Here is a 14,776-nt window from a genome sequence, read left to right as displayed (position 1 = left end):
GGCCAGCCTGAAGTATGGATTGTTTCTTTAAAATGTTATTTGGGGCAAAACAAAAAAGATGAGTTCACACCCGTTCTCTGTGGACAGAACAACTCCAGAAGAAAACCTGAGACACTAATGAGCAGCAGTCACCTCTGGGGCTTCCTTTTCACTCTTGCTGTGTTTAAATGGGGTGCTTTTACTTCTCATTTGCAGAGATAATAATTTTAATATTATTTAATGTATAAACAGCACAGCAAAGATAGGGTCATTGCTTACCAACTTTTCCAGGCTTTGTTGCATGTATCGTTTTGGAATTTTAAGTCCTTACTCTGAGAAGCAGATGGGTTGGTAGACTTCAAACTGTGAGCGCCGATAATTAGTAGTTAACACATAGATTGTATGAAAGAACGATATTTCACAGGGCCTACAGGTTCTGTATTGTAAACATTTGTCTTTGATTTCATGTGTACTGTTCCCTCTCTGTAGAAAGTATATTAAGAAAAGGAAACACCTTTCCAAAGCTTTGAATCATTGCGAATCATTTTGGTCCAATTCAGTGAAATTTGAATCAATGAAATTTGACTGAATCCAGGCCATCTTTCATGCATGTGTTAATTGTACTGACTGGGTGCTGAGGGTGGGGAGGGTTGAACAACTTTTAAGGATTTAGAGATTGGGGTTTATAGAATATTTTTCATGGCATATATAGCCGGGAAAGGAATAGGTTTTGCTAAGTTGCTGAGATACTGGTTATTATGCCTTAAATGTTCTAAGCTGCTGGGAAGACTTTATCTTCCACTCTGTTGTGATTGAACTACCTGGAAGGCAGCATGGAGAGCTGGAGAAGCCGGGTCCAGAGGAAGGAATTCTGAGCTTTAATCTCACATCAGCCACTAGCCCACTTAATGTGAGGGTATTGAACAGGATGCTTTTAGCTCTAAAAATTTCAGTGACACACACTGAAAGGGTGTATGTCCACAAAAGACATGTACACAAATGTGCATAGCTGCAGTCTTCATAACAACCAAAAAGGGGAAACTATCTAAATGCCCGTCAATAGGCAAAGCCATATCATGAGTTATTCATATAATAGAATACTACACAGTCATGAAAAATAACAAACTGCTGACTCTTGCAAAAAGCTGGGTGAATCTCATGGCTACTGGTTGCCTGAAAGAAGCCAGTCATAAAATATACATTAATACTTGATTCCATTTGTATGAAGTTCAAGCTTAGGGAAAACTAATCAATGTTTACAAAAGTCAGCATAGTGGTTTCCTTGGTTACCTCTGGAGTAGGGGTATGTAGACTAGGAAGGTGCCTGGGGGGAGTCTTTGAAGGGGCTGAAAATGTTGTACATCTTGATGTAAAACATCATTAAGCTGAGCACTTAGTGTAAGTGTACTTTTTGTTTTTTTTTTTTTTGGACAGAGTCTTGCTCTTGTTGCCCAGGCTGGAGTACAGTGGCATGATCTCAGCTCACTGCAACCTCCACCTCCCAGGTTCAAGCGATTCTCCTGCCTCAGCCTCCTGAGTAGCTGGGATTACTTGGGCCCACCACCACACTCAGCTAGTTTTTGTATTTTTAGTAGTGACAGGGTTTCACCATGTTGGTCAGGCTGGTCTTGAACTCCTGACATCAAGTGATCTGCCCACCTCGGCCTCCCAAAGTGCTGGGATTACAAGCATGAGCCACTGCACCCAGCAGTGAGTGTACATTTTGTATAATGTGCCTAAAAAATTAAAAATTACAAAATGCATGCAGGGCCTTTCCTGTAGCCATCTTCAGGCAGCTATGAACGTCGCCAAGGAGAGCCCTGAATGATGGCTGTTACCAGTGCCATGGGCTGGGTTGTCCAGCTGGCACTAGGAAGGGGTGGCCCAGGCCCTCTGATAAATCCTCAAAGGCTCCCTGGTAACCGTACAAATGGAAATGACCACACTTGGAAGGATTCCAAGGTCCTTGGGCTGATTCTCAGGCAAACCTGTCCCCAGGGATGTTGTTCTAGGCACCTGTAAGAGCAGGGTGCATGTGAGGAACCCAGCGTAGAGCAATAGCATGATGCTTTATCACACGCCTTGCCTCCTGTCTTGCCTCCTGTCCACACAGCGGCAGAGACTGATCAACTCGGCCAATGGTGTGAGCAGCAAGCCGCTTCAAAACGGGAGACACGAGAACATTGAGAACGGGAATGTTCCTGTGGAAAACCCCGAAGATCCTCAGCAGAATCAGGAGCAACAGCCGCCGCCACAGCCACCACCCCCGGAGCCAGAGCCGGTGGAGGCTGCCTTCCTGTCACCCTTCTCCATGCCGGGTATGTTCTGGGGGTGCTGGACTCTCGGGCTACTTTTTGGGGGCTCCATTGGGACCAAGCGCAGGTCTTCAGGATGGAGGCATGGACCTGTAAGGGCGGCACAGGGCTGGTGCAAAGGGTCGCTATTAGGTCACTGGAATGCTTAGGAGACGAATCTGTCCTCAGTACTGAACTGTGGATTGGAGCTGCGATGAGGTGCTGGCACTACCAAGTTCAGCAGGAACCTTGGGCCAGAGAGCAGGGCGGCTGGAGGCCTGGGGAGCACCAGTGACCCCTAGTGACCACACTGAAATGTTCAGGGCAGTCAATCTTTTGTGCTAAGGAAAAGCAGTCTACAATGTTATTTTTAGGGACATTCTTGCACTCTCTTGGCCCTTGCAACAGGCCATGTTGCCTATGCATCTCTTTATTTGCTGGGACAGGAGATTCTAAGGCCACAAATGATCCTTAGACAGTCATACCTTGTGTATTTGAAGATATCTCCTACCCATAAATAAGTCCAATCAGACTGAGGCTCTGCAGCAAGCCCTCCAGGATCCTCCCATCTCACTTGGAGTCTGAACTGCGAGGCCCGTGTCATCTGACTGCCAACTCCTGCTGACCTCAGCTCCTGTTCTTCTCCCTCTCCTGGCCCCTGCTCCAGCCACAGCGGCCTCCTCACTGTCATTCCTAGAACACGCCAGGTGTGCACCTGCCCCAGGACCTTTGTACCTGCCCTTTGCTGGAATGCAGTTTCCCCAGGTATCCACATGCTCACTTCCTCACCTTCTTCAGGTCTCTGCTTAAATGTCACTTTTTCACTGTGACCTTCCCTGACTACCACATTTAAAATATTTTATCTGTTTCGTGTGTCTCTTGCCCCCACTAAACTGTCAGCTCCACAAAGCAGGTACCTCTGTCTACTGCATTTATCTGCATCCCCAGTACCCAAGACTGGCCACATAGTAGGGGCTTAGTAGGTATCTGTCAAATGAATGAATCCAGGTATTCATGTGCAGGAGGATCCCAGGACCCACCCCGTCTGCCTTCGTCTTTAACTAGGTCTTCTGTGAGGTCCTCTGAAGTCCTCAGTGGGAAACAAAGGCCTGAGCTAAGCTGTTTGGCCCCATTCTTGGAGGCGTTTTTCCTGGTGTCCACCAACCTGAAAGGAGGCAAGATTCCAGAACTTTCAAGTCTAGAATTTGATGTTTTCTGAAAAGAATTCTGTGTTTAACATCAGGCTCACCGAGCACCTGATTTGGGAGGTGACTCTGGAGGGCCAGAGGCTGTCCTGCCTCTTGTTCCATCATGATGGGACACCTGCCTGCAGTAGGTTGCGTGGGCCTGGCAGGCTAGGGTGCCCTGCCCCCTGCTTTCATGCTTCGACATGAAGATGCAGGCTTCGTTTAGGATCACGGAGTTTCCCTGGAGTTTCTGGGTTAGAGAGATTCTCTGAGTTAGAGAGATTCCAGGGCATGCTCATCGCAGCTACCCAGGGGCTCTTCCCAAAATGCCAGGCCTGGTTCTCAACCTGAACATTCCAGAGCCTGGAGCAGGACCTGGGGATCTGCATTTTCAATCCCTCTCCCTTTGCTTCCTGGGACCTGGCTGGGTTCAGAATTGCTGGCCAACACCTCTCAGGCTTTATGCACATTCAGGGCAGGCTCAGAAAATGAAATGTGTTCTCTGACTAAGGTCACAGAGGAGCCCAGCCCCAGGGTTCAGGCCTCCCAGGCCTCCTCTGCTGACCAGAAGGCCGAGGGGATTGGTGTCTCAGCCCGTCTCAAACGCTTCCCTGGCACGCCCGCACACCTGCCCACATGCTCTGTGGGGAAGAAGGGCCCTGCTCAGCCAGTCTGGCTGGTGGGGAGAGAGGTCACGCCATGCTTGGGTCAACTCAGCCACCAGGGCTGCGTGTGGGACATGGAGAGCAGGAGGGGTAGTCTTCAGATCGCAGATCCCCTTCCCAGTTACCTGTTTGGATGCACCAAGTGAGGGAAGATTTCTACATGGCAGGGCGCTGGGAGGGCAATGTGTCCACCCATAGAACCAGCTCATGGTGATGAACCAGGACGGGCCCTGTCTTCACAGAAGGTCCAGGCACAGGCCGTGATTCGAGCCCTGGGTACCCATTACATTCGCAAGTTATTGCACCCCCAGCTCACTTTCCCTCCTGTGCCCCCTGGGGGCTGGGGAAAGGTCAGAGCTGCAGTCACTGAAGGAATTTCGGTTCCTTTGGGCCTGGAGACTGGATGTCAGGGAGGACCAGAGTGCCAGAGCAGGCTGCACTGAGGGAGATGCAACCACAGTCCAGGAAACAGCCAAGCTTATGAGGGGTGGGGCGAGGAGGAGCGACTTGCCGTCTGGAGAGTTCTATGAGAGTTCTTCTCCACCCCATGAGGTGGGTGGCAGAATCCCCATTTTGCAGATGTTGGGCCTGAGGGGGCCACAGCTACCACTGCCCCACACTGGCCACTTCACCTGAATCCTGGTATCGAGGCTGTCCACCATCCAGGCGCTGCAGGAAAACCAGGGGAAGGGATGTGCCCTTTTTGGTCATCCTTACCTAAGCAGGTCAGCCATGGGTAAGGATGCCTCATCTTCCTATTCCTTAAGCCCAGAGTTTGACAGGATTGTGCAGGGAGGACCCCGGACCAGCCACGCCTTCGCCTTGTCCTTGTACTGGGAGCTGCTGCTCTGTAGAGAAGTGGCTGTGTGGACTCTAGACAGGTCACTTCCCAGGGTCCGGGGCTTAGAATGCAGCTGTCTTGCAAGGACTGGAACCAGATGGCTCCTGGGTCCTCCCGGCTCCCAGGTTCTCTGCACCCCTAAGTCCTCCTCTGAGGGGCCCTGCCCTTGCTTGGGGGCAGGACTTCCTGCTATATGATGGCCCGCCTTCTTCCTCAAGCCAGAGGTTCCAGGCTATTCCCCTGGGCTCAGTGCATCCCTGAGCCAAGTTCAGCACGCTTCCTCTGAGTGAGTGTCCTCCCTGCCCTCAGGAACAGGCCTCAGTTTCCTGCATCCCAGGGGAAACCTCCTTTGTGCATCTGCGGATGTGTTTCCAGTTGTTGTCCCTGGAAACCACAAGCGGCTTCCTTTTCTCCTTCCTCCCTTTCCTCTGTGAGGAGCAGGGGGTGGGAACGGAGTTGTACAGCTGCTGCTTGTTTAGGTGTATACAGCTGCCTAGGAAAATTGAGGCCCGGGGTGGGCAGAGGTTAACAGGAAATTGGAACAAGTCAGTGAGACTCCGCCCCCCACAGAAATGCCCTGTATGCAGCTCCCAGCCCTGCCACCACCCACCTCACCCCACCCACCCCTTGTTCTGGTTTCACAGTGGCCTGGGGCTGCAGGATGGCTTTGAGGGTGTTTCTTAAGGGTGGATGGAGTTAGTGTTTTCCAAAGCTGGGGCGCTGGAAGGAATCACAGGACCAGGGGAGGAATCACAGGGCCAGGGGCCACAGGAAGAGGGAGAAGCCACCCTGCTGGGGAGCTCAGAACCAGCATAGCTTTGGGTGTCAAGGAATGAGTCTAGCCTCGTGCTGATGTGCAGCTCTTGTGTGTTGCGAAGGACAAGCTGGGAGTCCAGCTGTGGAGTCCAGCAGTCCTGGGTTCAAATCCCAGTTCTGCCACTCACCAGCAGGGTGAGTCTGGGCAAGCTCCTTCACCTCCCTAAACCTCCATTCCTCATTCACAAAGTGGCGGGTGATGGCATCTACCTGCCGGGGTTGATCTGAGTAGCAAATCAGATACTTTAGTCAAGATCTGTGCACCATGTCTGGCACACAGTAGGTGCTCAGCAAATGTTAGTGTGAATCCTAGTGTGCTTTAACCGTGTGGCTTCTGTTACCCTCTCCTTTTGGGACTACAGTGTTCTGGAAAGGTCATAGATTCCAGAATCCCTGGGAGCCTGGGACGATCGGTCATTCCAGGGCTCAAGGAGAGGGAATTACTGTGTACCAAGCACCTATTATGTCCCAGGTCTGAGCTTCACGCAGTTTGCAAAAGATGATCCTCTCAGTCAGTAAATAGTTAGGGCCCAGGCTCTATCCTGGGCTTTGGGGATCCGGTAGGAACAGGACAGCCATGGTCCCTGCCCTCTGGGAGCTTCCAGGCTTGCAGAGCAAATCTGAGCAGATGACCACACGATGTGCTGTATACATTGTCTCCGCCCCTAGCGTACAGCTGATAAGTGAGGAGGTGGGAGGCCACAGCCTGCTCCCTCCTCGCGAGCCCCAGATGAGGGGTCGCTGGGATTGCCAGGGTAGAGGCCAACAGCATCAGTGGGACCTGGCTTTGGTGCCCCCCGGCCTGATGGTGGATTTACAGGTGGATGCCCAATATAGGCAAACTCTTCCCACTTTAGACCGCAGAGGCTGGTAATTAGGCCTCCCAGGGGTGGGTGTGGGTGGGGGAAAAAGAGGAAGAGGAGCTTTCTCCCATGGAAACCGTGGTCTGCAGTGCTGGCACCGCCCTGAAACGGTCGGCAATGACCTGAGCTGCAGCCCAGCTGGGAAAGGCTCCTGGTACGGCTTGTCTGCTTGTTCTGGCACATAGTCTGGGGGATTTTGCAAGCCTGCTGAGGCTGCACTCTGGCCCGCGAACAGGACTTCCTCTTGCCCCCATAAGGGTAAGGAAATCACATTGTTCTTACCAGGACGCTGGCCTTTGTGGCCACTTTTATTATAGCAGCCAACAAACAGCTACCGGGGACTTGCCATATGTCAGGCACTAAGCAGGAAATGGAGAATTCTTCTATTGCTCTGTAATTCTTATATTAGTCAGCTCGGGCTGTCCCAACAGAATGCCACCGACGAAGCAGCTTAAACAACGGAAATGTGTTGTCTCACATTTCTAGAGGCAGCAAATCCGAGATCAGGGTGCCAGCGTGGTTGGGTTCTGTGTCCCTCTTCCTGACTTGCAGACAGCTGCCTTTTTGTTCACGTCGCCTTGTTTGTTTGTTTGTTTGGTGCATGCATGTGGAGAGAGATCTCTCTCTTCCTCTTCTTCTGAGGCCACTGTTGAATTAGGACCCCACTCTTAGGACCTTAATTACCTCCTCAAAGCTCTATCTCCAAATGCAGTCATATTGGGAGTTAGGACTGCAACATATGAATTTGGAGGCGAGTAGGGGAGGAATGATTCAGTTCATGGCAGGATCTCACGGGATGTCTGTGTGCCATGCCCTGTTCCAAGAGCTTCACATGTATCCCCTCATTCATGGCTTGCCACAGAACCAGGTAGGGATGCTTATTATCTCCACTTTACAGAGAAGGAAGGGGAAGCGCAGGGCGGTAAGTGATGGCCCATGTTCACCCAGCGGCTCTGTGGGTGCAATGAGCCGGGTTTCTACCCTGAGCACCAGACGCGATCCGCTGAGTACTGCCTCTTCATTCCGGGCACTTTCACTTAATCTTCACAGTTGCTTTGTGAGGAAGGAATATTATCCTCATTCATAGAGGTGGAAACTGAGGCTCAGAGAGGCTGTGGAGCTTCCCGAGTCACACAGCCATTGTGTAGGGAGCCGCTTTTCCACTCTGTGCTTCCCGAGCTGTGAATACCCTCAAGATCTGGTCCATCCGGGAGCAGAGTCCCAAACCACCAGCCCAGAGCTGTCATGAAGCCAGCACGTGGCCTTAGATATGTACCCTCAGCCTATAGTGCAATTTGGCTCCTCTCAGTGAAGAAACTACGGGATAAGTGTGTGTTTCACAAAAGTCCAGGCCCTTGGAAGTTCTTAGAAGAGTAACAGGAGGTAAAATGCACTAAGTACTTACTCTGGGCCAGACAGGGTGCTTTATTTATTTATTTATTTATTTATTTATTTATTTATTTATTTATTTTTGAGATGGACTCTCGCCCTGTCTTCCAGGCTGGAGTGCAGTGGTGCAATCTCAGCTCACTGCAACCTCCACTTCCCGGGTTGAAGCAATTCTTCCGCCTCAGCCTCCCAAGTAGTTGGGATTACAGACGCATACCGCCACACCTGGCTAATGTTTGTATTTTTAGTAGAGATGGGGTTTCACCATGTTGGCCAGGCTAGTCTCAAACTCCTGACCTCAAGTGATCCACCCACCTCAGCCTCCCAAAATGCTGGGATTACAGGCATGAGCCACCAAGCCCAGCCGAGACAGGGTACTTTATATATATTAAGTCATTAAATCCATTAAAACCCTAGGGAGGTGGATAATGTTATTGTTCCCATTTCACAGGTGAAGAAACTGAGGCACAGAGAGGGTGAGTTGCCCAGGGTCATACAGGAGGAAGGGGAAGAGCTGGGATTTACATAATGGCCTTCTGACCCCAGACCCCAGACCCCAGATGTGCTTAGGGGGCAACACTATCACGCAACCAAGGGACTCTTTGCTGCTCTTTTCTTGGGAGCTTGTAAGGGAATTGGTTGCCTCTGTCTGGGATGCTAGTGTCTTCTAGTGTGTGGGCAGGGTGCCAAGTAATTTGTGTGGTGTTGAGTAAACCGTGTTGAATTGGGTTGAATTAAGGGCCTTTGGGATCTCACATGCTGTCTTCAGGGCTTGGATGGTACCACCTAGCCTTCTCTTCTGTTATCATAGCAAAACCCAGAACAGGCAATCGGAAGATTTCAGGAAGCTTTTAGAGCTTTTCTCCCTATCCACCCCCTATCTTCTTCAGTTCTAAATGGCTCTTGAGAGGGCTCTACTGGTTGGGAGGAGAGAGGTCTGTGTGGTCTTTTTAAGCTCAGAAGTCAGCACTGAAGAAGTGGAACTCTCTAACACTCCGCCTTCCTGTCCTTTCCTCTTAGCGTCTGGGCACATTGGTGAAAGCAGGAACTGGAGATGCTGCGGGCTCATTTACATGTGCAGTTCCACACACAGTTCTCGTCTGTTCCAGGGCCCCAGAGGCACACAACACTTTATAGTGAAAATGATTTTGTTCTTACCTTGGTCTCGGAAGCCACCAGAGAAATTGCACATTCAGTTGACTGTCTCATAAGTCAAGGTCAGAATTTTAAAGGAGCTCCCTTTTCAGTCACTCTGCGTGCAGAGGTATCAGTTCTCAGACAAATTAGAACAAAACCTGGCTGAGTGTCCTTATTTTTTCATATGACAAGTCTTTTTCACTTACCATAAAATTCATACCTTTAAAGTGTACAATTCAGCGGCTTTTAGTATATTCAGAAAATTGTGGCATCATCATCACCATCGACATCAGTTTTAGAACATTTCCATCACTCCAAAAGGCACCCCTTGCCCATAACTGCCCTTCCCACCTCCCCCGACCCCCTAGCAACCGCTAACCGACTTCTTATGTCTTTGGACTTACCGTTTCTGAATATTTCATATAAAGAGGATCATGCAATATGTGGCCTTTTGTGATTGGCTTCCTTCACCTAACATGATGTTTTCAAGGCCCATCCACATTGTAATATGGGTTGGTACTTTATTCCTTTTTATGGCTGAATATTCCATTGTATGTATAATGAATGCCACATTTTATTCATTCATCAGTTGATGGGCATTTCAGTGATTTCTACTTTTTGGCTATGAGTGGGTTTTTTAAAAGACCAAATAGAGCATCGTAGAAAAGAAAGCTCAGTATTTTTTATCGAAATGAAAGCAATGTTCTTTTAAGTTTTCTTTGGTTAGCAGTAAACCGTCTCTGAATACTAGAGGGATCTTGGGAATTTTTAGACTGGCCTTCTTATATTCCAAAGTGGGAAACTGAGAACCGGAGAGGACTAGCAGCTTGCCCAAGGGACAGTCTTGACCAGACAGAACCAGGCATCCAGGCCACCTGCCCTGGAAATCCACTCTGTGCCACCCCTCCAGCCAGGCCCATATAGTACATGCTGGGAGTGGGGAGATAAAGGCCTGCCCCGGACCACGTGTCAGGGTCCTGAACAAGAATGCCAGCAACAAAGCCCACCCAACAGATCTTCACATGCCAGCAGCAGAAGCCCACACAAGCCTCCTTCTGCTAAAAGGGGAACTTTAAAAAATAAGTTTACAAGGGTGTGCTGATGCTACAGCAAAACCCAGCATCCCCCAGCCCTGCTGGATAGTAGCAGGAAGGTGGTTGGTCCAGCCTCACCGCAATTCTGCTTTTCAAATCAGAGACCTAATTTGAATCCAGAACTTTTAAGTTCTGGGAGATGTCACCTTTAGCTTTCCAGCCTCTGCAGATACACTGGAAGGAGGCTGGAATATGGGGGCTGCCAAGGATGTCACACTCCACACATCCCCTTACACGGGCATTGTAGTGAAGCTGAAGAAAAACAATGAAACCATATTAATGATGTCTTCACATGGACCAGACTCAAGAGCCGCCTAGAAACCTATACAGTTTTTAGAGCCCCTCCTGAGGGAGGCGAAGGAGGGCAAGGCCCCAGCCAACAGCTACACAGCAGAGTGTCCCCCAGCAAGCACCTGCTCTGGCCCCAGCACTGTGCCTGGCATCTTCTATTCAGTACTTAGAGTGTCCATGACAGCCCTGCTGGGTAGCTGGTATTTATGGTATCCCCGTTTCCCAGATGAGAAAACTGGGGCTCAAGAAGCCTCCCAAAGGTGAATAGGTACCACAATCAGGGCTGGCACCCCAGGTCTGCCAGACCCCGAGGAGTTGTCCTCTGACTGCTTCCTCTGTTGACTTTGGCCAGGAGGGCTGGGTCCTGAGTTGGAGCGTCGGTGCTGGAATGCACAGGGCAGCCGGAAGGAAAGGGAGGGAGGAGGCTGGCTGCTGGGGCTGTGTGGTGTGCAGATACAGGGAACCCAGACGGCTTCACCCTGTCATTGGTGGTTTTCCCGAAGGCTTAGCAGGGAAGACTTGCCAGCAGGGTGGAGCCCCAATAATGTGTTCCCTGATTCTGTTGGTGTCTCTCTGATGTGGCCTCAGTTTAATGCTCCCCAGGGCCTCCAAATTCAAGGTGAGGCCTTCAGAGGCAGGGCAACATGCTTGGTGCTTTTTGCGTTTCTTTCATCTGTCCAGGAGTCCTTGAAGTGGGTGGGCGGGGACAGTTATCACTGTCTCACAGGTGAGGACGTGGAGGCCCGGAGAGATTAGTGGCCCCCCTGCTGCCACACTGTCAACAGTGATGGGACAGGACAACTTTGTCAGAAGCCTTGAGATCCCTGCAGTGAGATGCCAAGCGGGCCTTAACTTCAGGTCATCTTGAGAATGAGGGAGCTGGTGCACCAACCCTGACATCCTTCCAGCTCTGGGACCCATGTACATCCAGTTCTGAAGCAGCCACAGAGCCTCAGGGTGGGGGCCGTGGGAGTATCTGCAGTGCTGGGCCGAGGGTCCCTGGGATGGGGTCCCTGGGATCGGCACGAGCCGACGGAACTCTGGACCTGGCTTCTCCCTTGACTGACAGAGCCTGGTCTGTAGCTCCGCTCCTTCCCTCCCCACAAGGGCAGCTGCTTCAGTGAGGAGGCATACACAGGGTTCCCGTGTCACTTGACTGTGGCTGTGTGAGAGGGACAGCCAAGGCTGCCTCCCCTGGGAAGGCCCCCCCATGACCCCTGAGAGCTCTCCAGGCCTTTATGCAGTGCTGCCAGGGAAGCGTCTCTTCCTGGGCCTTTGGTATCTCTGCACCACCCCCAGCCCAGACAACCTACACCTGTGTGTGACGCTCAGCTGGGCCTGCCTCTGACTTTGCTGATGCCTGATGTTTTTCCTCACATCACCCCTTTCTTTCTTCCCCTTCCCCACGAACCTCAACGTGACAGCTCAGTTCAACAGCAGGACTTGACCTCTTCTGCTTTCTACTGGGCTTGTCTTTGCCCCTCTAATGCCCTGAGGGTCATCAAAACCTGCCCTGCAGGAGGTAGGACAGTGTTGCTAAGAAGCCTTAGCATTGGACACCCATAGAATTGAGTCCTGAGTCTGCCACTGCTAGCTGTGTGACCTTGGACAAGTTACCTGACCTCTCTGAGTTTTTCTAGTCTCTGTAAAACAACTCAACCCAGTGCTGACAATAGTAGGTACTCAGCAAGAATCAAAGTGCAGAATCAGAGTGCTGACTCTGCACCAAGCACTATTCTAAACACTTCATGTTTGTTGGCTCATTTTCAGTCTCACAGTAGCACAATGGGGTGGAGATTCTTGTTATCCCTATTTTATGGATGAGAAAACTGAGATACAGAGAGACTAAGTGCTTTCCTAAGCATCCTAATGCTGGCATATGTCAGAGCTGGGATTTGAACCTGGGTACCTAGCTTACTGTTTACCACAAAGCTGCAGTACCCTTTAAAAGGCAACCAATTTAATAAATCTAAATTTAATGGTACAAAAAAATAATAAAAATACCAAAAATTACCAATTCTAAAGCTTATTCACCCCAAGGAAGAAGAGACTGGAAAAACTTCAGTGGTTCACATAAACATAGGAGGATTTTTCTGTTTAGATCAAATCTGTGAGCTAAAAGTATGGGGCTTTAATCTGAAACTTGACACCTGCCCACTGGTAAGTAGCAGAGGGACTTCCATGGGCCCTGAAATCATAAGGTTCAGAGGGCAAACAAGCTGTACAGTACAGAGGACCCAGGATTTAGACTCTGAAGACGTGCATTCGAGACCTGGTACTATCTCCCATTGTCTATGATGCTTCAGTTAGTCACTGAATTTCACCAAACTTCAGTTTATTTACCTGTGAAATAGGAAAAATACCCCCCAATGTTCCTATGAGGAACAAAGAGAGCATTTGTGAAGACAACCTCTGAGATGTGAGGCACAACACAAATGTTGGTCAATGGTGAGGTGGTCATTCATAATCCAGTCTTGATGGTGCTCCAACATCCACCTGCATCTTCTCCCTCCCCACAAAGGCCAGCACAGAGGCCCCTGACTGAGGCAGCAGGGTCTGTTTGTGGCTCTGCCACTAATCTTATGTGAGATTTTAGGTAGTTCATTAACTTTCCTGGGACTTGGTTTTCCTTTATATAAAATGGAGTTCACCAAGTGGGATTTATTGCAAGAATGCAAGGTTGGTTCAACATACAAAGACTGATTAATGTGATATATACTACATTGTTAGAGTAAAGGATAAAAGCACATGATCATCCCAATAGACACAGAAAAAGCACTTGACAAAATCCAACATATTTTGTTGATAAAAAAACACTCACAAATTTAGGAATAGAAGGAAACTTCATCAACCTGACTAATGGCCTCAACAAAAACCCCAAAGCTAACATCATACTTAATGGTGAAAGACTAAAAGCTTTCCCCTAAGATTAGGAGCAAAACAAGAGTTAAAAGTGGGTCTTGGGAATTTTTAGACTAGTTTTCTTCTATTCCAAGATGGGAAGCTGAGGGGCAGACAGGGGCAGTGACTTGCCCAAAGGACAGTGTCGACCAAACAGAACCATCCAGGCCACTTGCCCTAGAAATTCACTCTATGTTGCCCCTCCAGCCAGGCCAGTGCAGTGCCACATGTGCTGGGAGGAGAAGTAGAAGGTAAAGGCCTGCCTAGGACCATGTATCAGGGTCCTGAACAGAATACCAGCGACAGAAGCCCACCCAATGGATCTTCACAGGCCAGCACAGAAGCCCACCCAACAGATCTTCACAGGCCAGCACAGAAGCCCACACAAGCTTCCTTATGCTATAAGGGGGGCTTTTAAAAATAAGTTTCCAGGGCTGTGCTGATGCTGCAGCAAAACCCAGCATCCCCCAGCCCTGCTGGACGTAGTGCCTCGTCGCTTCTATTCAATATTATGCTGAGGACTCTAGCCAGGGAAAATAGGCAGGAAAAGGAAACAGGTACCCAGATGAGACAGGAAGCAGTAAAACTTTCTGAATTCATGGATGACATAATCTTGTGTATAGAAAATCCTAAGGAATCCACACAAAAATAACACTATTAGAGTTAATAAACATGCAGGATACAAGATCAATATATACAACTCAGTTGTATTTTAACACCTTAGTCATTAACAATCTGAAAATGATATTAAACAATCCCATTTACAATGGCATTTAAAAGAATAAAATAGGAGTAAATTTAGCAAAAGCAGTACAAGACTTGTATACTGAATTACAAAACATCGTAGAAAGAAATTAAAGACAATCAAATAAATGGAAAGATGTCCTGTGTTCAAGGGTTAGAAGACTTAACGTTAAAAATGATAATAGTCCTCAGATTGATCCGATTTAATGCAATCCTTATCAAACCCCCGCTGACTTTTTTGCAGAAACCGACAAGCTGATCCTAAAATTCATATGGAAATGCAGGGGGCCCAGAATAGCCAAAACAGTCTTTAAAAAGAACAAAGTTGGAGAACTCATACTTCTGCCTTCAAAACTTACTATAAAGATAGAGTAATCAAGATTGTCTGGCACTGGCATAAAGATAGACATATAGATTAATGAAATACAAATGGAAGTCCTGAAATGCACCTTTACATTTCAGGCCAATTAGCTTTTGACAAGGGTAATGACAATTCACTAGGGGAAATAATAGTCTTTTCAACAAATGGTGCTAGGACAACTGGATAACCACACTGAAAAGAAGTCTGACCCCTA

The 14,776-nt window shown here is 49.1% G+C and overlaps 1 protein-coding gene across 10 annotated transcripts in view; it reads left to right on the top strand.

Annotated features, from left to right (window-relative positions):
* The window catches only part of SLC24A4 (solute carrier family 24 member 4), a 91,303-nt gene that overhangs the window by 46,788 nt on the left and 29,739 nt on the right, over window positions 1-14,776 (top strand). For all 10 annotated transcript variants that reach the window (XM_023205502.2, XM_026455421.1, XM_026455408.1 and 7 more), the window contains one exon: window positions 2,093-2,297. In XM_023205502.2, the coding sequence (XP_023061270.1) occupies window positions 2,093-2,297 (205 nt within the window). The remainder of the gene's footprint in view (window positions 1-2,092; window positions 2,298-14,776) is intronic.

The sequence above is a fragment of the Piliocolobus tephrosceles genome, chromosome 6 (assembly GCF_002776525.5).
Source record: "Piliocolobus tephrosceles isolate RC106 chromosome 6, ASM277652v3, whole genome shotgun sequence".
In the NCBI taxonomy this organism is placed as follows: Eukaryota; Metazoa; Chordata; class Mammalia; order Primates; family Cercopithecidae; genus Piliocolobus; species Piliocolobus tephrosceles.
This window is presented reverse-complemented; position numbering and strand designations above follow the sequence as displayed.